General features: G+C 41.4%; 3 protein-coding genes across 6 annotated transcripts in view; 2 read left to right on the forward strand and 1 right to left on the reverse strand.

The window, feature by feature from the left end:
- ftcd (formimidoyltransferase cyclodeaminase) overlaps nucleotides 1-21,514 on the reverse strand; it is a 22,062-nt gene continuing 548 nt past the window's right edge. Inside the window, exons 1-15 of one of the 3 annotated variants that reach the window (XM_067501112.1) lie at nucleotides 12,131-12,270; nucleotides 9,597-9,636; nucleotides 3,585-3,768; nucleotides 3,382-3,510; nucleotides 2,537-2,625; nucleotides 2,185-2,364; nucleotides 1,916-2,053; nucleotides 1,687-1,818; nucleotides 1,512-1,573; nucleotides 1,205-1,331; nucleotides 940-1,101; nucleotides 790-833; nucleotides 580-718; nucleotides 350-445; nucleotides 1-253 (exon numbers count right to left, since the gene is read on the reverse strand). In XM_067501112.1, the coding sequence (XP_067357213.1) occupies nucleotides 170-253; nucleotides 350-445; nucleotides 580-718; nucleotides 790-833; nucleotides 940-1,101; nucleotides 1,205-1,331; nucleotides 1,512-1,573; nucleotides 1,687-1,818; nucleotides 1,916-2,053; nucleotides 2,185-2,364; nucleotides 2,537-2,625; nucleotides 3,382-3,510; nucleotides 3,585-3,600 (1,398 nt within the window). In that variant the 5' untranslated portion in view covers nucleotides 3,601-3,768; nucleotides 9,597-9,636; nucleotides 12,131-12,270 and the 3' untranslated portion in view covers nucleotides 1-169. Of the gene's footprint in view, nucleotides 254-349; nucleotides 446-579; nucleotides 719-789; nucleotides 834-939; nucleotides 1,102-1,204; nucleotides 1,332-1,511; nucleotides 1,574-1,686; nucleotides 1,819-1,915; nucleotides 2,054-2,184; nucleotides 2,365-2,536; nucleotides 2,626-3,381; nucleotides 3,511-3,584; nucleotides 3,769-4,331; nucleotides 4,491-9,596; nucleotides 9,637-12,130; nucleotides 12,271-21,514 lie in introns of those variants that run through there. The other 2 variants (XM_067501111.1, XM_067501110.1) reach the window with 2 other exon arrangements.
- Nucleotides 6,046-15,446, forward strand: LOC137125472 (adhesion G-protein coupled receptor G7-like). The gene is made up of 16 exons (XM_067500977.1): nucleotides 6,046-6,202; nucleotides 6,677-8,344; nucleotides 8,441-8,545; nucleotides 8,666-8,778; nucleotides 8,891-9,031; nucleotides 9,264-9,352; nucleotides 9,765-9,913; nucleotides 10,647-10,760; nucleotides 10,855-11,039; nucleotides 11,295-11,447; nucleotides 11,765-11,877; nucleotides 12,053-12,390; nucleotides 12,946-13,027; nucleotides 13,205-13,339; nucleotides 13,498-13,651; nucleotides 14,222-15,446. The coding sequence occupies exons 1-16, from the start codon at nucleotides 6,169-6,171 to the stop codon at nucleotides 14,414-14,416; spliced, it is 3,768 nt and encodes a 1,255-aa protein (XP_067357078.1). The 5' UTR covers nucleotides 6,046-6,168; the 3' UTR covers nucleotides 14,417-15,446.
- LOC137125457 (mucin-2-like) overlaps nucleotides 16,688-21,514 on the forward strand; it is an 11,822-nt gene continuing 6,995 nt past the window's right edge. For both annotated transcript variants that reach the window (XM_067500944.1, XM_067500945.1), the window contains exons 1-6: nucleotides 16,688-16,828; nucleotides 18,268-20,334; nucleotides 20,432-20,536; nucleotides 20,658-20,770; nucleotides 20,883-21,023; nucleotides 21,256-21,344. In XM_067500944.1, coding sequence (XP_067357045.1) covers nucleotides 16,795-16,828; nucleotides 18,268-20,334; nucleotides 20,432-20,536; nucleotides 20,658-20,770; nucleotides 20,883-21,023; nucleotides 21,256-21,344 — 2,549 coding nt within the window. In that variant the 5' untranslated portion in view covers nucleotides 16,688-16,794. The remainder of the gene's footprint in view (nucleotides 16,829-18,267; nucleotides 20,335-20,431; nucleotides 20,537-20,657; nucleotides 20,771-20,882; nucleotides 21,024-21,255; nucleotides 21,345-21,514) is intronic.

Raw genomic sequence — 21,514 nt, forward strand, 5'->3', positions numbered from 1 at the left:
GACAAACCACACAAAAACCTTTAATTTGTGAACATGATCACAGTAGTGCAGTTACTTCTTTATCTGTATCACCTTGTTTTTTTCTACATATTTTATTATTTCCACGTGAATCATTTCTAGTTGAGTAAATGCTTGTTTTTCCATGTGGTTAAGAGATTTCATTGAGTTTTCATGGTCTTTTCTCAGCTGCATTGAGGACAGCAGCAGCACTGTCCTTGGCCTCCTGCAGCAACGCTGACGCTCTCTTCTGAGTCTGCAGCACAAAACACCAACAGAAAACCAAACCAGTTACTGATGAGGACTTGTGGTTTCTATCAAAGACACTCAAAAAGCTGGAGGACACACTTACAGCCAGTTTGAAGGAGTCGTCTCTGATGTCTTTGAGGTTGATCGTGACGTTGTAATATGCTCCAAACACAGCAGTCTCCAAGGCTTTAGCTGCTACCTGAGAACAACATTAGTAGGAGGTAGGAGTTTATTTGGGACATTTCTGCCATGTTTGTAGCTGATGAGGACTTAAACCTGTGACACTATGAGTACAGGTACAGGTTTGGGCAGACGTGAGCGTTTGTGTCTCACCTGAGCGTCTGACTTGCAGGCGATGTTTCCATAGGTGACCATTTCTTTCAGAGACGGCCAGAGGACGCTGATCCTCTCAGCCAGAGACAAGGGGACTCCCACGGCTCTCTGCAGACCCTCCTGCATCGCAGCTTCTCTCCTAACAGTATCAGAGCTGTTGGTCTCACCAGATGATGGGATCACAATGTTTAGCAGATATTATATTTTTACCTTTGAACTTCCTCTGCTGTGTTCTTTGGCATTTTCAGTGCCGCCTGCCACAAAAAGACACAAGTGTCTCATTGATATAAGAGGTTTTTGTGTTGTGACACACTCAGAGATGTGGACCGTGGTCCTGGGACCTGTCTGACAAAAACCAACCATGTAGCCGTTGAAGGCGGACGAGTCTGCGTCCACCATGTGCAGCAGCTCGCTCATGGCCTGATGAAATGGAGGAATCAGCCTCCTCATGACTCCGTCCAGGTTCTCAAACTGCCTCTTCCCGTACGTCATTTGTCCCACCATGGCCCCCAGCGCTGCCCCCTAAAGGACACAAATACAGATCTACATCTGAGTCTTTCCAACAGAAAGCGGAAGTACTATAAAAGCTCCTCCACCACTCACACCATCACAATGTCATATGTACCAGAGCAGCGATGGCAGCAGAAACTGATCCTCCTCCAGGAGCCGCCGTCCGAGCTCCCACGCTCTGCACAAACTGCTGCAGAGACAGAGATGCCAGACGTCTGTCCTCCTGAGACCTCACCATGTACCTGCAAAAGGTAAAAACTATTTAATCACCGTGTATAAATCCAGCACTGAAAATAGTCCCCAACAAATGTCCTCCTGTGTTCATTTGATAGAAACTGTATATAACATATAACAAATATGGAGAAAAGTGTTTGTGAGCTGAAGTCAATGAGCCAAATGGAAACAAACTGGGCAGAACTCACTCTATGATTCTCTCCTTGGGGTTGAATGGACCGAGCGAGTCGAGGCCGAGTTTACTGACAACCTGATGACACACACACACACACACACACACACACACACACACACACACACACACACACACAGTCACCAGATGAAAAGCTGCTGTTCACAGTTTGGTAAACAGCAGTCGCTCACCAGTCGGACTTTGTGCTCCTCTTCCAGGATGAAGAGCTGGTCTCTGTGGATGTAAAAGTCTGCACAGTCCAGTAGAGCCTTGAGAGGGATCAAACCCACGATCTGAGAGCCGACCACAGGCAGCTTCAGGTCCTGAACACAGCAACAGGCTTTTAGAGTTTGGATTTTAACTTTGCGACCACAGGTTTCCTCCTCCTGAAGTGAAAAAAAATCTTTGTTGAGCTCTGACCTCAGCGTCCCTGCAGATTTCCTCATACACCGTGTGGAGGGGGGTGAGCTCATAGTCCAGGATGTTGGTGGAGACCTGAGCGAGGTTGGCCTCCTCCAGGTACCAGCCAATACCCTGCACCTTCTTCAGCAGACCAGGCTGAAGTAATTAGTGAGTAACAAGGTCAGAACTGAAGCAGTAGAACAGTGAGATGGTAATAAATGAAGTAAAAACTGTTCAGCATGGGCTGAAACGTTCCCAGATAACTGACTCAAACTCCCAGAATGCACCTGGTCTTTCCCTCGGCCCTGCTCCCTGATGTCCAGAGCGATGCGGTGAGCCTGCTCTTTGGTTCCAATCAGGTTCACATTGTAGGCGATGAGGAACTTTCGAGCTCCGGTGACCGTGGCCCCCCAGGACGGGACGAACGCTGCGGGACCAAATTCGGGGGCCCATTCTTCCCGTTTCAGCTGGATGAGAGAAAAACTAAAATCATTTCTACACTCAGTTACTGGTTTCCTACACTTCCCATAATGCCTTGTGCTCTCAGCTCAGTTTCTCTCTTTGCTCAAAAAATGACTGTTGAGTTTGTCCAGACAAACGCTGAGAGGCAGAATCAACGAGCAGCAGGAATCTTTTTACCTTTTCAGGTAAAGCTTCGTACTCTCCGGCTCTCACAGATGGAAGACTCCTCCTCGACTCTTTCTGAGCAGCTTCTCCATACAGATAAACTGTAGACAACACACAACTAGGTCAATTCACCTCATTTCACACTACTGCACAAGCAGTACTTTTACATTTAATACTTTACTTTAAGTACATTTTACTACAAATATGTCTGCACATTTATTTAAGTTGTACTTTCAATGTAGGACTTCCTGTATAATGAAGTTTAATACTAAAATGCACAGTAATAACAGTGCTTAACTGATTTATGATTTGTGTTACATTCAAATTAAAGACAATTTAATATAAATAAAATCATTTTTAGCTCTTAGTTCAGTAATATTTTCATTCTAATGAACAGTCTAAGTAATATAATAAATAGACAGAATATTATATTTGTTTTATTTATTATCATGTTTCTTTTTCACTAAAATGTTTCATAATCAGGATTCAGTTGCAACTACATGAATCTAAAATGCATTATAATTCCAAATATTTAGACATTTATTTCAGCTTTTAACTGAAATATTTTATATTATTTTTGTCCATTTTACACTAAACAATCTTTTAGTTTGTTGGTATTTCATATTTTTCTTAAATGTTTCATAATTAAGTTTAAATTGTTATCATGGGATTTTTCTTATGTTCACGTGTTTTATGTTTCAATTTCTAAAAACATATTTTACATTTTTTTGGCCTCAAAATCTCACAAAAGAAAACGCTATGCAAATACGAACATTTTCTCTAAATTCCAGTCACTTTTCACATGAATGTCTTTATGAATCAGTTTCCTGTATAAACTCAGTGCAGCGCCGTCTCACCGGGCACGTGCAGCATGTCAGCCAGTCTCTGTCCAAACACGTTGGCGCAGTGGACGCAGTCGTCCATGGTGACGTTCTGGACGGGGATGAAGGGACAGACGTCCATCGCCCCAGTGCGAGGATGCTCACCTGAACAGGTAACATAGCTGTTAATGAACTCCCCCTGTAAGAACTCTGCAGGTGTGTGTCTGCTGACTGCTGACCTGAGTGTTTGCTCATGTCGATGAGGCTGAAGGCCTGACGAGCGGCGTTCAGCGCCCCCTCCACCGCCGCCTCCGGAGAGCCCACGAAGGTGTAGACGGTGCGGTTGGTGGAGGCGCCGGGGTCGACGTCCAGCAGGCTGCAGCCGGGGGTGGCTGAGATGGCGGCAGAGATGGCATCAATCACCTGAAACACAAGAGACGAACCTGTGTTCACCTGCATGAATCCGGCAGACGTCCATGTTCCAGTCAACAACTGCGTCTGACTTTGAGCTGCTCTGTGTGACCAGTTACTGCCACCAGCGAGACCACAACCAGTCAGTCCAAACTTCAACAAGAATGTGTTTACTCATTAAACTGAAACATGACATACAGTAAGCTGCACCGTGCTGAGGGCCAACAGAACCAAGGTCAAAGGTCAAAGTAACTCTCTTTTCCCCCTGATAAACACTGGGCTGATTTGTGCTTCTCTACACTTAAATCACATTTTCCTCTAAACTTCCAATCATCGGGATTCAAATTTAAACCAAAGGACTCGAGAACATTTTAAACGTATATAACAGCGTCTCCATCAGCAGAAAACAACTGCAGATGTTCAAATTCTAATATCACATTGAATAAACTGTTTCGTGACAGTTATCCGTTTGTTCTGTACATAATTCTTTGTTATTAAGCTAAACTGTTACTGCCACTGAACGAGGAGCAGATAGTGGCGCAGAAACCTGCAACCTGAAAGAACAAAACACCAACCTCTTTGTTTCGACCCTCAGAGAAGTTGGGGACACACTCCACCAGCTGAGCCATGGTGTCTGCACAGTGAGGCGCAAACACACGAGTTCCACCTTATTTACAGTCTGCACGACTCCCAAAGCTCCCCCCCAAAAGCTAACAGACACGGCGAACAGGAGCCCAGTGCTCTGAATCATTAACCGCTGTATGTAGGTCAGAGACAGAAATTACCACACTGCTGTCGCTGAGGTTTTACTCTTTGAAACAGTTCAGTGTCACACAAAGTCTGTTTTGGAATAAAGCAACATAAAATCATCCAGAGTCTGGTGAGGATGCTCGCCGTCTCCTTCCTGCTGTGGGATCCTGACATGAATCTATTGTTCATTGCAGAGACGGTCAGAGGTCAAAGGTCAGGGTCTGACCGAACACAGAGTTCAACCACAAGCCGAATCGCAGAACACCTCAGAAAGAAGGTTTGACTGCACAGAAAGTGCCGCTTCAGCACGTTTCACTACACGAAATAATTGTGACCACTACACTATTTTTGCAGCTTTCCACAATTGTTGTTTTTATTTTGACGTTTGAACATTTATGAACTCATCAACACACAAACACAAACTAATCCTGATGAGAACAGGACCCCTGGTTTTAACCATGACACATTGAAGGGATTTGTCCGTGAACGTCATGTGGTTTTATCACCTGAGACCTGGATTAAAACGAGCAGAAGACCTGGATCCTGTCACTTTGTTAGGAACGATCATCTGGAGGGAAACTGCAGCCGACAGCGATCATCTGATCTCTGTTCACTGTTTCCTGCAGCATTACAGCTCTGACCAAAACCACGTTTCTCCTCATGTTTAGAAATGATTGGAATAAAACTAGCATATTGAGTCAAATCAGGGAAATACATCCCCAGTCTGAGAAGCGGCTCAGAGAACCACAGGCCTATGAAACGACTAGTGTCCAAGAACCTGGTGTGGCCTTTAGAAACAGACTTCAAACCCTTTACCAAGAATCAAGCTTCACATCTGTAACGTCTCTGTCGTTCCTCCGTGCACAGAAACTGGGAGAACTGAGACTCGGTGCTCAGATGTGCGGTGGACACGTCCTGAGTGATATCAGTGTTTTAGAGGATCAGTATCTGATCACAGTGTGATTCTTTCTTCGCTGAGCTCGGAATCGTTCTGTATTTACTGCTTCATCGTGTGAGGAGCGTGTCGGTTAAAGCATCTCTGCAGCCGTGGTCTGTACTCAGACAAAGATTGTTTGTGAGGGAAGATGCTCCACTCTGTACGGTGGACAGATCTGAACCCGCAGCTGCACAAAGAAGTGGTAGTTTACATGTTTCATTAGAAATGTCACGTTTTGGTTTTCTGGCTTCTCCACATGATTGGTTTACCTGTTTTAATGAAACCACAGCTGGTTCAGGTTTGTTCCGCCAGACTTTTTTGCTTTAATCAGTCAATTCATCTTTATTAATATAGCACCTTTAACACCTGTAGGTTAAAGTGCTTAATAGGTGACTTATAAATAAAAGAGAGAGATGAATGCACACAAACAACAACATTTGCAGATTTACAGACGCTAAATTAAAATGTGAAAAAATGACAAGAGTCAAATGAATAAAAACAGATTTCAGCTTAAAACTCTAAACTCTTTTCCAGGTAAAATCCGGCAGAGACGAGTCGCTGTTTGCAGCGTGGACCCGTTAATAAAAAGGACTTTGAGCCTGTGTATTTTATGATGTTTATGATCTTAGTTCAATAACTCGTTTCGCTGCAGATAAACCACTGCACCAGCATGTGATGTTCTACTAAAGTGGAATGTGGCTCATCACCTGCAGACCTGCATCACAATGGACGTTTGGGTTTTACTGCTGTTTGTTTTGGGTAAGAAAACTCATTTACTTACTTATCAAAGTACTATACTGTTGACTTAGTAACATGTTAACCGAAGGGACAACAACTCACTGCGGAGCCATGTGAGCTAAAATACTGCACACATCAGCCTTCTCGTTCATCTTTACCACCTAAGTACAGAAGTAGCCCTGCTATGAGTCGGGTATCTGTGTGTTTAATTGAAGAGTGGACAGTTTGTGGATCCACTGGCCGAACTGACAAACATCTCAAACTTCAGAAGATGAAGCTCCATTACGCCAGTGATCTAATAACTGGGCTTATTTTATAAGGTCTCTCAGAAAAATTGTTATCAAATGTATTAATTAAATAGTACCTGGAAGAAGTACAAAGAAAGTACATTTGGCTTCGGCTGAATTTTGGCACAACTTTGACCGTGTAGTACTGCAGTATTGTAATAACAGAGCCCCACACTGCTCCGAACTAAACTGACTTGTTTCCTTCCAGCTGTTCCTCTAACCTGGTCTACAGCTGGAGCTCAGACCACAACAGCAGCAGTCACTCACATAACCAGCACTGCTGTTCTTACTACTGATACTACCACCAATACACCTACTCCTACTACCACCAGTACTGCTCCCCTTCCTCCTCCTACTACTACTACCACTGCTGGTCAAACTACTACTGCCACTCCTATTGCTACTACCACTACTGCTGGTACTTTAAGTACTGCTCCTCTTCCTCCTACTACTACTACCAATACACTTACTACTACTACCACCAGTACTGCTCCTCTTCCTCCTCCTACTACTACTACCACTGCTGGTCAAACTACTACTTCTGTTCTGACTAGTACTAGTGATATTCCTACTACTACTACCACTGGGCAAACTACTCCTACTCCTGTTCTTACTACTACTAGTAATATTCCTATTAATACCACCGGTAATCAAACTACTACTACTTCTCTTCTTAGTAGTACTATTACTATTCTTTCTACTACTACCATTAATCAAACTACGACTACTTCTGTTCTTACTAGTACTAGTGATACTCCTACTACTACTACCACTGAGCAAACTACTCCTACTCCTGTTCTTACTACTACTAGTGATATTCCTACTACTGCTACCACTAATCAAACTACTACTACTTCTCTTCTTAGTAGTACTATTACTATTCCTTCTACTACTACCATTAATCAAACTACGACTACTCCTGTTCTTACTACTACTAGTAATATTCCTATTAATACCACCGCTAATCAAACTACTACTACTTCTCTTCTTAGTAGTACTATTACTATTCCTTCTACTACTACCATTAATCAAACTGCTACTACTTCTGTTCTTACTAGTACTAGTGATACTCCTACTACTACTACCACTGAGCAAACTACTCCTACTCCTGTTCTTACTACTACTAGTGATATTCCTATTAATACCACCGGTAATCAAACTACTACTACTTCTCTTCTTAGTAGTACTATTACTATTCTTTCTACTACTACCATTAATCAAACTACGACTACTTCTGTTCTTACTAGTACTAGTGATACTCCTACTACTACTACCACTGAGCAAACTACTCCTACTCCTGTTCTTACTACTACTAGTGATATTCCTACTACTGCTACCACTAATCAAACTACTACTACTTCTCTGCTTAGTAGTACTATTACTATTCCTTCTACTACTACCATTAATCAAACTACGACTACTCCTGTTCTTACTAGTACTAGTGATAATCCTACTACTGCTACCACTAATCAAACTACTACTACTTCTCTTCTTAGTAGTACTATTACTATTCCTTCTACTACTACCATTAATCAAACTACGACTACTCCTGTTCTTACTAGTGCTAGTGATACTCCTACTACTACCACTGAGCAAACTACTCCTACTCCTGTTCTTACTACTACTAGTGATATTCCTACTACTACTACTATTACTACTAGTAGTACTACAGAGTTTCCTAACACAACTACTAATGCTCCTCCTCCTACTACCACCACTACTCCCACTACCACAATGGCAGCAACTACAACTACTACCCCCCCCACCACCAGTAACCCCCCCACCACCCCTCCTCTGGTCTGTCTGAATGGGGGGGTGGAAGTGAGCGGTGTGTGTGTCTGTCCTGATGAATGGAGCGGTAACACTTGCTCAGTGGGTAAGTCAGGTTCACCAGCTGCAGATCTCTAAGTCTAACATCGACCCACAGAGCTGAATTTTATTTGATATTTATCTTTTAATACAAACCTCTTAGCAAACTTCTGCAAAGCCGATAAACTAGATGAATTCCCATTCCCGAGTACACCAGTTGGCTGGTTTGCTTATTCTACAGAAATCTGTCCTAAAGGTACCAGCAATGGTAAGTACTAACCCCTTTAAGGGTGTCAGTGCATGTACTTCCATCCAGCATCCATGAGTCAAACACAGTACATTGTTGTTTCTGTGTCCGCCGTTCTAACACCAACTGTTTCCCACCAAGCCGGCAAACCACAGGCTTCAACCAGGTGTTCTACAAAGAACGGATCGCCGAGCTTTGACCGTCCACTGCAGAAACTCAAGTGTGACCAGACGCTCAGTGACATCCAACAAAATGTGAGAACCTCTGTTTCCTTTACAGTAAACACTTGATGTGCACACCTCCCATCAGACACACTGGCCAAAAGAAAAAAGATTCAGTGAAGGTCTTTGTCTCTCCCTCTGTCAGCTCACCAGCGCAGCTGATTTAGAGACGTTAGCATCCAGCACTCAGATTCTGACATCCAGACCTGAAGAGCTGACGGCTGAAAACGTCACAGCAGCAGCTCAGATCGTCAACACCCTGCTGCTGTCTCCTAACGCCACAGAGGTACGAACAAATACTACAGTGACTCTAAGGAGGACACTCTGTGATCAGCCGAGGTTTGGTCCAGTAGAAACCAACACCAAGTCAGTACAAAAGTACTGGTTTGAAGGTTTTGTCTGCAAAATGAGAAACCTATGAGATTTGACAGGAACAAACAAAAATTCAATATAAAATAGAAAACTCCTGGTGTATTCAGATACATTTTGCTGTAATGATCATACTCTTTGTACTGCAGAGCGTCAGGGTGGCAGCAGTAGCCACAGTCAGCCAACTGCTGAACGCCAGCGTGCCAGACAACACGGAGGAAAACGACGCTACTGTGGGGTAAACATACTGTTGTTCAGTAACATCACTGATGTCAACGGGCCATGGTCAGCAGTGCACATTTCATGTTTCATGAACTAAATGTACGACTTTACCAACTGTAGCCAAACACTGGGAAAATATTTGTTGTCCGATGACAGAAATGTGTGGTGGATTTTAGCGGCAGATGATTTCTGAAACATGTTTCTCATTAGATTTAAGCAGCAAAATTTAGTTTAAGACATCCAAAGGACTGGATACTCACAGGAAGCAGCTTTGGCTCAGAGGTGAAGGTCAATAGCAGCCTGAAACAGACAAGAGAAATCATTTTACACATTTATAAAAATGTCTATAAAGAACCGTCCACAGACAGCCAGGACCAGCAGCTACAATCTGGTGTGTTTTCACTTGTTTTCTCCTTCTTTGTTTCCAGCCTGACGCTGACTCTGGACCAGCTCTCCGTGAACCTCAGCTCCAGCCTCAATGAGTCTAAGTCTCAGGTGGTCCAACCAAACCTGGTGGTCCAGTCAGTAAAAATCCCTGCGGTGGACACTCAGGGAGTTCAGTTCACCTCCCTCACAGGTCACTGACAAACTTCCAATCTTACATGTTACATTCTGCATGTTTCAAAGCTTTAACCGAGGGACAAAGACAGGACAGAAGCTGAGCTTTTAGGGGTATGTATGGCACAATTTGTGAAAGTTCGTTAGCATTGCCATCTAGAGTTTAGCAGGGAGACAGGAGAGGGCTCAGCACACAGCCCTGAAGCTGTCCCAGTTATAATTGTCCAATTATAAGTTGAATTCACAGCTGAATTTGAACCAAAACACATTCAGTTCCAGACACAGTTTACTGTAACTTAACCCTTACTGTGTTTTCTGAAGACTCACAGCACAAGTGGTAAATGAATAAATTATCAATATGACAATCATAATTAATTTAAAAATGGTCAACATGAGCTCCAAGTCCTTTCAGGTAATCAAGTTCAACTGGTCCAAAGGCCACAACAAAGAGTTGGTGTGGTGTTACTGAAGTACAATTTTATGGGTTTATGATTTTAATCTTTGATTTGTTATTACTCTGATCTATGTGATTGTCTTTTTTGTCCTTCTATGCACTCCCAATATGTCCTCATGGCTTTGCAGCATTTAAAGACAGCAGGCATCTTTAGTGCTAATTATTTATTTCCTTCTCACCATAAAATCTAAGTAATAAAACCTTTCTAATGTTAATATTTGTAGCCTTTTGCATTAAACACAACAGAGCCTTGAATTTTTTGGAATTCTTGATGACAGAGTCTTGAACGTGTGTTCAGGAACGTCTGGCAGTTTTGTGGCCGATCGGATTCAGCTCAACACCAACGCATCTACTGTTGTGGTGGAAAATGGGTTCATAGCTGACGCCCTGATATACATACGCTTCCCATCTGGTGAGTTCTCTTCAGGGAGTGAAGTAAATGACTAAAGAGCAACTGCTGTGTGCACCTGTGGGGTTCACTATGTGAATGTCTTTCTCTTTCTCAGCTGCCACAAGTCGTCAGCAGCCGTCAAACGTCTCTTTGGGTTTCGTCCTCTATCAGAACGACCGTTTCTTCAGGTCAAGGCTCTACAGGAGCCGAAGGACCTCCGTCAGGGTCCTGTCGGCCAGCGTCAGGGGTCAAGAGCGCAGCGTGGTGCCTCAACACGTGGAGATGATGTTCAGACCAACTGTAAGAAAAGTGACTTCTCTCAAAGTCTTAGAAACTACATCCAGCTGCTACACTAACAGTGTGGACAGACAAAATCAAAACCATTGTGCCACTGTTTAGTCAGCATCATAAAAAAACAACACATGGAGTGTGAGGTTTGTGTGTTTTTATGGCACAATAAATCTCAATAGTCTGATTCACAGTGGCAGAAGCAGCTGAGGGATACGTTCCTGTTGCCGAGCAGAGACAATAACAATCTTGTCTTTGTGGTTTCAGGTGATGAACGGGACGTCTCTGTACGACTTTGCCTGTGTCTTCTGGAACTACAGTCTGGAGGACTGGAGCACGGTCGGCTGCTCTAAAGGAAACGCTTCCGACGGAGTCCTGAGATGTTTCTGTAACCACACCACCAACTTCGCCGCTCTCTGGGTGAACACCACAACACGCTCACATTCTCATAATCAACTACTGAAGACAAAGAGACTTTCCCTTCTCATTGGAGATTCACCTAAAGACACAATTTCCAAATTGACCAGTCTTGATTCTTTAACCTGTTATGATATAAAAATGCAACAATCTGTGTACAAGGCTTTCAATAAAGATTCCATTATAAAACAAGGCTGGGTAATATCCTCTTGGAATTTGGGACAGTGTTATGGACATTTATCTGTATTTTATTAAGGACATTTTCAAGCTGTCCCTTTTGGTTGTTATAGACCTAACTGGAAAAACTGTTTGTGTTTCAGTCTTTCAGAGAGAACTACGAGTACGCAGAAGCCCTGGGTGTGATCTCCATCATCGGACTTTCTATTTCTATTGTGTGTTTGGTTGTGACGATCATTTACCACATTAAAGAAAAGTAAGACGTTGTTCCTTGATGGGAACATGTTTAAGAATACTTTTACTGTTTTCTTTCTTTGGCTCCAGAACAAATCATTTTATTTTCAATATATCTCACAATAGTATGACTTCCTTTTTCTTTTAACTTTATTCTTGAAATTTTAAACATCTTCCCTCCATATTCTTCTGTTTAGGATAGTAAAGGGTGATGATCTAAACTCACAGATCACTCAGCTGTGCATCTTTGTCAGTCTGCTTGCCTTCATCCTCACCTTCCTCTTTGGAGTCGAAAACTCCAGCAGGCAGGACGACGATCCGGTGGAGTTCAGTCAGGACAACATCATTCCAAAATCTGATGAACACATTGATCCAGATCGTGGCTCGTGCACTGCAGTGGCAGCTCTGCTACACTTCTTGCTGTTGGCCACCTTCATGTGGAACAGTCTGTACGGGACTCTGCTTCTGCTGCTCATGAAGATGACGAAGAATGTCCCTTCACACTGGATTCCAGTCAGTTTTGCTGCTGGATATGGTAGGAGAATATTTACCAGAATCATTGAGCATCAAGGAAATGCAATTTTTTGCTTTGTTGCATAGAGAGTTACACTCCGCATGAAAGTGAACAATGCTTATGGATCAACCAAGCTGCTGAGCTGGAGCAGCAGAAAAGTTATTTCTGATCTGTCTGTGAAAATCCAAAGCATGTTACTCCGGATCACATTTGCCGAGAGCTCAGGCTGTTAGAAGTTATTGTTATGTCAGCTGCTTTTACATCCATGGTGTGGCAGCTTAAGGTCAAGGGCTAATTGGAAATTATGTTCATTAAAATATGATAAAGATGTTAATGGTACCTGACAAAGCTCATCAAATGAGATACATGCCACACATGACATGGTGATTCAGGGCTGGACTTTACTGCAGCTACACAGGGGGCTTTTAGGTAGACTGGGTTTTAAACTTTTCAAGAGAAAAGCTCTCTGGACAAGAGAAAAGGTTCTCAAATGTTTTTTCGGATTCTCCTGTGAAGTTATATAAAAGTGCATAGGATATTAAATGAACTGTTATTTTACTTCCTGCATCATCTCAGGAGTCCCAGCTGTCATCATGGCCATCACACTGGCAGTGACCTACAGCGTCGACGATCCCCTGGAATACAGACAGGAGGAATTGTGGGTGCATTATTGTAATTTAGTTGTATAAAGATTCACATTTTAGTCCTTTTTCATTCTTAAACTGCAGAAACTTTTACTGTTCTGTGCATCTTAACAAATCTTATCCAACCACAATAAACTCTTCTCAATTCTCAACACACTTTATTACGACTGTGTTTCTGTTTTATCTTGCAGTTGCTGGCTGGCAGCTCTGGATACATCTAAAAACTTTGACTTTTTGAAGCCAATGTTTTGGGGGTTTGTCCTTCCAATCCTTCTGATTCTGATTTACAATTTTGCACTGTTTGCTCTCATCAGCATCAACAAAAGGTGTGAAAAACCTACACACACACACACACACACACACACCAAAGAGACCTAAAGTAAACTCTTTTCTATAAAAACATTATTATTTAAAATAACTCTTAAAATATTCAGACTTATGTTTTCATGTGCAATATAATCTTACTTCCTGTTTGATTATGTAGCACAAATTGTTGTTCTTCGAAGAAGTTCCTACAAGGTTTTTCTGTGGCTGTGATACTGGGTCTGACGTGGGTTGTTGGATACCTGGTCCTTTTCACCACAGGAGTTGCCCACCTGGTCCTCAGTATTTTCTTCTGTCTTTTAACAACCACACAGGTACATCGTCACTACTTTCCAGTTATTTCTAATACATTTATGAACATATTCATTTGTTTGTAAAGCATAAAGTAACATAACTATTTCAATTTCAATTCTAAACACTAGTTCTCATGTAAACATTCATTGTTTTATTCTGTTGCTTTGTGATGAGAAGCAGCAGCTTTACAAAGGGAGGAATATATTTGGAATATAATTTAAAACTCAGTAGGATGAAAAATGTTTTTATTTAGGAATTGGTTAGTAACAGTCATAAACTGACAGTGTGGAAATGGAACTTGCTAACTTTCTTCAAGTGCTAAAAGTAAAAGCCACTGTTTTGGGAATGTTTAACGTGATAATGGTGAATGACTAAGTTTTACCAACTGATGCCTGTTTAAAGTGTTAAGTAACATTGGACATTATCTCTTCTTCAACTGCAATCAGTGAAGATTAGGGTTTTATGAAAGGCTTAAACCAATTTGGATGACTTCAAGATGTCTTCCTCTGTTCTATACATGACTTTCTGCTCCCCATGGAAGGGTTGAATACAAAGAGTCTAACCTTTGTCTTCCTGTCCTTGTTTTTCAGGGAGTTCAGATATTCTTTTTCATCACATTCAAACAGCTGCCGAGCTTCAGAACTGCAGTGGCCCGGTCTGCGCAGTACATTTCTTCTGTCAGCATCCCTCTCCACAACCTCAAGTACAGACTCATAAGGAACTGGGACAGAACTCGTTCTGAGTTCTATAGAGCAAAGAAAGAAGAGGCCACGTCCTTCATGTGAATCCTGTGAGAACCCGATCAAAAGCCTTGTCAGAACCAAAAATTTATGTCAACGTTCTTCATATCACTGTAATCAAGTTGCTGCTCATCTCAAGTAGTGCCAAGCTAGCAACAAAGGTGGCAGACTACAACTTTAGCAGGAATCAGTTAGTCAGGTACTAGGTGGACAAAGATAATCTCAGCAGAATATAGACAATAAGATACATAGCAAGGATTATGGAAAACCATGGGTCAAGGCAGTAATCAGCAGAAACCATTTAAAACACCAAATACTTCCAGAAAAAGTTAATTTGGGTTTTTCTGTCTGAGGTTAAAACTTGACCAGTCTTGTCTGCAGCCAGGTGCGTCTGAAACCCCCGTTTTTTGGAGTCGTAACTCAGTCAAAACATTATTTTAGATTTAGTGCAGTTTGCACCCTTCAAGGACATTATTATTTCTAATGTGCACTGTAAACAAATGCCCATAAATACACTTGGAAATGAATAAATACTCCTCATACTGACAGAAGTTGCCTAAAATTATGAGCTTTTTAAGTTTAACCTTCAGAATCTTCAGTGACCCAGTGATATTTAAAGTACATCCACTCAAACCATGCACCTTTTGATACTTATAGTAATTTAAAGTATATGAACTTTAGTTTCCATAAATATAATTTCCTTCCACTTCAGGTTAGACTTCAGATCTTCTCATTTACCTGACACATTTTGTTTCAGTGAAACATTGCTGAATTGAGCCAAATATTTAAAATAACTGACTTTTTTGCAGATATTTTTACTTTCTACGCAGCTGTATATTGATATGAAAATGTTTTCAATCCGAAGTTGCCACTGATTTTGCCAGAGATTTTACTGTAAATACTGAACACAGTTCCTCTGAGGTTGATTGTCATTAGATGATGCTAATTACAGACGCCTAGTTGAGCCGTGTATGTGAATCCTTTTTTTGAATTTTGCTCCTTTTTCTGTAAATGTCTCTTTTTGTAGTTGAAGAAAATGTCATAACTTTGTTATCAAAATCAAAGCTGATAGCTGAAAGAGAAAAACACTCAATAAAAAATTTGATATTTTCTGATGGAAATAAAAGTCTCTTAACATGCCATTAACCGTTAAACGTTGTAGATAATAAATTACAGTTGCAAACCTTGAATGACCTACGTTTAATAGTCATGTAATTTAGTGAGCTACAGGGATCAATACTAGTTTTCTGAGAGTCTAGAATGGCCCGAACATCTAAACTTGTCTTTGAATGTAAATTTAAACTGGTCAATATTAGTTCTCCGCAGTGTTAAATTGCCTTCTAGTGTCCTAATGTGTTGATTAATGGTAAAAACGGGGTCTTTATTGGTTAAAACTGCTGTTTTACTGCTATAAAATGGTTCAGTAAAGCCTTCATAGATCTGACCAGTTCATGTCCAAGTGATTTAGTTGGCTCATAGTGGTACAGTGGGTATTTAAAATCCTGAATGTGGTTGATTGATCCACTAGAGGGCGTCCACACGCTGCAAAGCCAGCAGCAAAGATTTACTCTTTTAATCTTGAGTGTGTCATCTCCATGTTTATTATTACCTTCTTATTATATGCTGGTAATATGTAACTTAGCATTAACTTACTACACTCACTCATCGAATGAGGTACTTTACCATTTCATGATTCTTTAGAATCTTTACTGCAGCACATTTATCTGACAGCTTTAGTTTCTTTTAAACTTAGTAAATTAATACAACATATAATGAATGATGACACATTTTTACGGATTAATATCAGACTTTGAACCCGGTTCAGAACTTCACAACCTACTTCAGTTTATAAAGTAATTAAAATGATCTCCACATTTATAGCGGCACCAAAAGTCATGTATGAATAAAATTAAAAAAATATAATAGAAAACCTAAACTTAGAGCGACATGTTTTAATGTGCTTACTATTCTTTCAATGATACACAGATGCTTTGCTTAACAACGGGTCAAAGTTCAGCTTGATATGTTATTGTGCCTTCTCTATTTACTTTCAGTTTACTTGAATCTATATTTATTAATATAAAAGCTTTGGTACAGATAGGTGCAGTTCTGGGCTCTTCATACGCGACGTAGATATTTCTAAAGTTGATTACTAATAAAAATGCATCAATTAAATAAAATAAAAACCATATAGTTAACAAAAAAATACTCAATGTGTCGCTGTTGGTGGAGTCAAACAGTTAATGACTAACTCTGAGCCTCTGAGCGGTGCTTTATGATTTCATTGAGGGGCTCTTTACGATGTCAGCTGAATATTTTCACACCGAAACTTATGACACTGCAGCCTAAACGGTGCATGTGACTGCTCATAAAGGGGATCGTACGCGCACACAAACGCCTCTGATCGACAGACGTTGATCAAGATGGAGGTTTGGATTTTACTTGTTTCCATTTTAGGTAAGAAATCTTCTTTGGTTGTTTTAGGGTGTTCCATCAGAAAAGTCTTGGCTTGTCCGGGTTTTTATGATAACACCTGAAATGGTGGAATGTAGAGCTGGACTAAAATACTTCAGAAAAACTAATGACACCGTTTTTAAATTCCTGGATTTTGTATTAATTGGTCATGAAATGTGATCTGATCTTCATCAGAGTCACAAATATTAACAGCACAATATTTCTAAGCTGATATCACACAAACAGTCATGATCCTTTATGTCTTTGTCGAACACACCCTCTAAACATACAACGTGATGGTAGAATAAGTAATGGCAACAGTGTTTTATTAACTGATTGAAGCTTTGACTTCCTGTAGCTGTGGATTAGACCTGCTCAGTGTTCAGGAGGAATTTTGGATCATTCATCCTCACAGGACAGCTTCAGCTCAGTCAGATTCTTAGGACGTCTGGTGGTGTCATTCAGCACCTCTGTTGGGTTGCGGTCCGGGCTCAGACTGGTCCACTGGCAAACGGCGTATTGAATGTCTTGAAGCCTTCTGAAGTAAATGTACTTTGATGTTTAGGGTCATCACAGGCTACTTTTGAGCTTCGGGTCGCAGACACCCCAACATTATCCTGTAGGAGACATTGATAAACATATGCCTGATCAATGATTTGTGTAGAGTTGACTCATGAACGAAGATACTAACTAACTCTAATGAATCCTTCTGGTCTTTATATGTTGCTCTAAGGTTCTTTTTGACCTCACGAATCGTTCTGTGTTGTCCCTCTGGAGGGATCTTTGCTGGCCAACCACTTCAATTTAGAGTAGCCTCAGTACAAACGCATCTCCACTGAGAGACAATAACTGTGGACTGATGAACAAGTCTTTGAGGTTACTGGGACCATTTCCAGCTACTTGCAAGTGAACAGCTCTTGATTGTAGGTCTTCTGAGATCTTTTCTGTGAGGCATGGATCACATTAGTTGACACTGTTTGAGCAGTTTTGTAAGTTCAGGTATCTGTGAACAACACCTCCATTATCATTTCATTGATTGGACTCCTGACACCCGACTCTAGTTAATGTTTAGTAGAATCCTCATGTTGCCGTCACTTTTTCCACCATCACTTTGTATGTTTAATAGGCGTGTTCACTACAGAGATGAAAGATCAAGCCTTTTTTTCAGCTTAAAAATACTATGTTTGTGGATATTTGCGACTTAAGTAAAGATCGCATCACATCTCATGACGACTTTAAACAGAAAACCAAGAAACGGCAGATGCCATGAACTTTTCTTGCAACATAACAATAAAAGTAGAACTCACAAAAGGACAAAATCACAATAACTTGCAGCTGATGTGCTAAGATGGTAAACAAAGATCATGAACAGGACAGAGCTGCTTACCATCAGCAGTAGTGTTGTTGTTACTGTCTAATTACTGTAATAATGTTTTTCACAGCTGCTCCTTTAGCCTCCTCTACAACTGGATCTCAGTCCACCACCACATCATCATCATCAAATATCACAAACCCTGTTACTACCACTACTGCTGTTACTGCACCTGCACTTTCAACTACTACTTTTACTACAGCTCATGTTTCATTTACTACCACATTAACTGCTTTGTCCACTGCTCCAGAAGGTACTGCTGTAACTTTAGAAGATACTCAACCAACTACTGTTCAAGAAGGTACTACTATAACTCCAGAGAGTACTAATACAAACACACTCCCAAATGATACTAGTGTAACTCCAGAAATGACTAATACAACCCCGATCCCAGATGGTACTACTGTAACTCCAGAAAGTACTAATGCTACCGCTGTCCCAGATGTTACTACTGTAACTCCAGAAAGTACTAATGCTACCGCTGTCCCAGATGTTACTACTGTAACTCCAGAAAGTACTAATACAACCAAGATCCCAGATGCTACTAGTGTAACTCCAGAAAGTACTATTACAACCATGATCCCAGATGGTACTACTGTAACTACAGAAAGTACTAATGCTACCACTGTATCAGATAATACTTCTGTAACTCCAGAAATGACTAATAAAACCACAGTCCCAGATGGTAGTACTGTAACTCCAGAGAGTACTAATACAACCATGATCCCAGATAGTACTACTGTAACTCCAGAGAGTACTAATACAACCATGATCCCAGATAGTACTAGTGTAACTCCAGAAAGTACTATTACAACCATGATCCCAGATGGTACTACTGTAGCTCCAGACAGTACTAATGCTACCGCTGTCCCAGATGTTACTACTGTAACTCCAGAAAGTACTAATGCTACCGCTGTCCCAGATGTTACTCCTGTAACTCCAGAAAGTACTAATACAACCAAGATCCCAGATGCTACTAGTGTAACTCCAGAAAGTACTATTACAACCATGATCCCAGATGGTACTAGTGTAACTACAGAAAGTACTAATGCAACCAAGATCCCAGATGCTACTACTGTAACTCCAGAGAGTACTAATACAACCATGATCCCAGATGGTACTAGTGTAACTCCAGAAAGTACTATTACAACCATGATCCCAGATGGTACTAGTGTAACTCCAGAAAGTACTAATGCTACCGCTGTCCCAGATGTTACTACTGTAACTCTAGAAAGTACTAATGCTACCGCTGTCCCAGATGGTACTAGTGTAACTCCAGAAAATACTATTACAACCATGATCCCAGATGGTACTAGTGTAATTCCAGAAAGTACTTATGCTCCCACCCTATCAGATAATACTTCTATAACTCCAGAAATGACTAATACAACTAATACTACTCTCTCTCCTTATCCTCCTCTTCTTTCTACTAATATGATGACTACTACTCTGCATACTACTACTGAGATTGGTTTTCTTACTACTGCTGCTCCTAATACTACTGCTACTACTACTACTACTCCTTCTTTTACGAGTACTAGTCATATTACTACTAGTACTACTGCTGATCCAACTACTAGTACTACTCCTGTTTTCACTACTACTAGTGACATTCCTACTGGTACTACTGCTGGTCAAACTACTACTACTCCTGTTTTTACAAGTACTAGTCATATTACTACTAGTACTACTGCTGATCAAACTACTAGTACTACCCCTGTTTTCACTACTACCAGTGATATTCCTACTGGTACTACTGCTGGTCAAACTACTACTACTCCTGTTTTTACAGGTACTAGTCATATTACTACTACTGAAAAATCTAGTACTACTCTGGGTTTTACTACTATTAGTGATATTCCTACTATTCCTACTACTACTACTACTACTACTACTACTACTACTACTACTACTACTACTACTACTACTACAGAGTTTCCTAACACAACTACTAATGCTCCTCCTCCTACTACCACCACTCCTCCCACTACCACAATGGCAACAACTACAACTACTACCCCCCCCACCACCAGTAACCCCCCCACCACCCCTCCTCTGGTCTGTCTGAATGGGGGGGTGGAAGTGAGCGGTGTGTGTGTCTGTCCTGATGAATGGAGCGGTAACACTTGCTCAGTGGGTAAGTCAGGTTCACCAGCTGCAGATCTCTAAAGTCTAACATCGACCCACAGAGCTGAATTTTATTTGATATTTATCTTTTAATACAAACCTCTTAGCAAACTTCTGCAAAGGCAAAGTACTAGATGGATTCCAATTCCCGAGTACACCAGTTGGCTGGTTTGCTTATTCTACAAAAATCTGTCCTAAAGGTACCAGCAATGGTAAGTACTAACCCCTTTAAGGGTGTCAGTGCATGTACTTCCATCCAGCATCCATGAGGTCAAACACAGTACATTGTGGTTTCTGTGTCCGCCATTCTAACACCAACTGTTTCCCATCAAGCCGGCAAACCAAAGGCTTCAACCAGGTGTTCTACAAAGAACGGACCGCCGAGCTTTGACTGTCCACTGCAGAAACTCCAGTGTGACCAGACGCTCAGTGACATCCAACAAAATGTGAGAACCTCTGTTTCCTTTACAGTAAACACTTGATGTGCACACATCCCATCAGACACACTGGCCAAAAGAAAAAAGATTCAGTGAAGGTCTTTGTCTTTCCCTCTGTCAGCTCACCAGCGCAGCTGATTTAGAGACGTTAGCATCCAGCACTCAGATTCTGACGTCCAAACCTGAAGAGCTGACGGCTGAAAACGTCACAGCAGCAGCTCAGATCGTCAACACCCTGCTGCTGTCTCCTAACGCCACAGAGGTACGAACAAATACTACAGTGACTCTAAGGAGGACACTCTGTGATCAGCCGAGGTTTGCTCCAGTAGAAACCAACACCAAGTCAGTACAACAGTACTGGTTTGAAGGTTTTGTCTGCAAAATGAGAAACCTATGAGATTTGACAGGAACAAACAAAAATTCACTATAAAATAGAAAACTCCTGGTGTATTCAGATACATTTTGCTGTAATGATCATACTCTTTGTACTGCAGAGCGTCAGGGTGGCAGCAGTAGCCACAGTCAGCCAACTGCTGAACGCCAGCGTGCCAGACAACACGGAGGAAAACGACGCTACTGTGGGGTAAACATACTGTTGTTCAGTAACATCACTGATGTCAACGGGCCATGGTCAGCAGTGCACATTTCATGTTTCATGAACTAAATGTACGACTTTACCAACTGTAGCCAAACACTGGGAAAAGATTTGTTGTTCGATGACAGAAATGTGTGGTGGATTTTACCGGCAGATGA

Source organism: Channa argus, chromosome 4 (assembly GCF_033026475.1).
Source record: "Channa argus isolate prfri chromosome 4, Channa argus male v1.0, whole genome shotgun sequence".
In the NCBI taxonomy this organism is placed as follows: domain Eukaryota; kingdom Metazoa; phylum Chordata; class Actinopteri; order Anabantiformes; family Channidae; genus Channa; species Channa argus.

What these genes read in the sequence shown, in the direction of transcription:
- LOC137125472 (XM_067500977.1), top strand. Translation starts at nt 6,169, where the DNA reads ATGGACGTTTGGGTTTTACTGCTGTTTGTTTTGG. An exon ending in AGATGATGTTCAGACCAACT is followed by an intron (nt 11,040 to 11,294) that starts GTAAGAAAAGTG and finishes TTGTGGTTTCAG; the next exon opens with GTGATGAACGGGACGTCTCT. An exon ending in CTCATCAGCATCAACAAAAG is followed by an intron (nt 13,340 to 13,497) that starts GTGTGAAAAACC and finishes TTGATTATGTAG; the next exon opens with CACAAATTGTTGTTCTTCGA.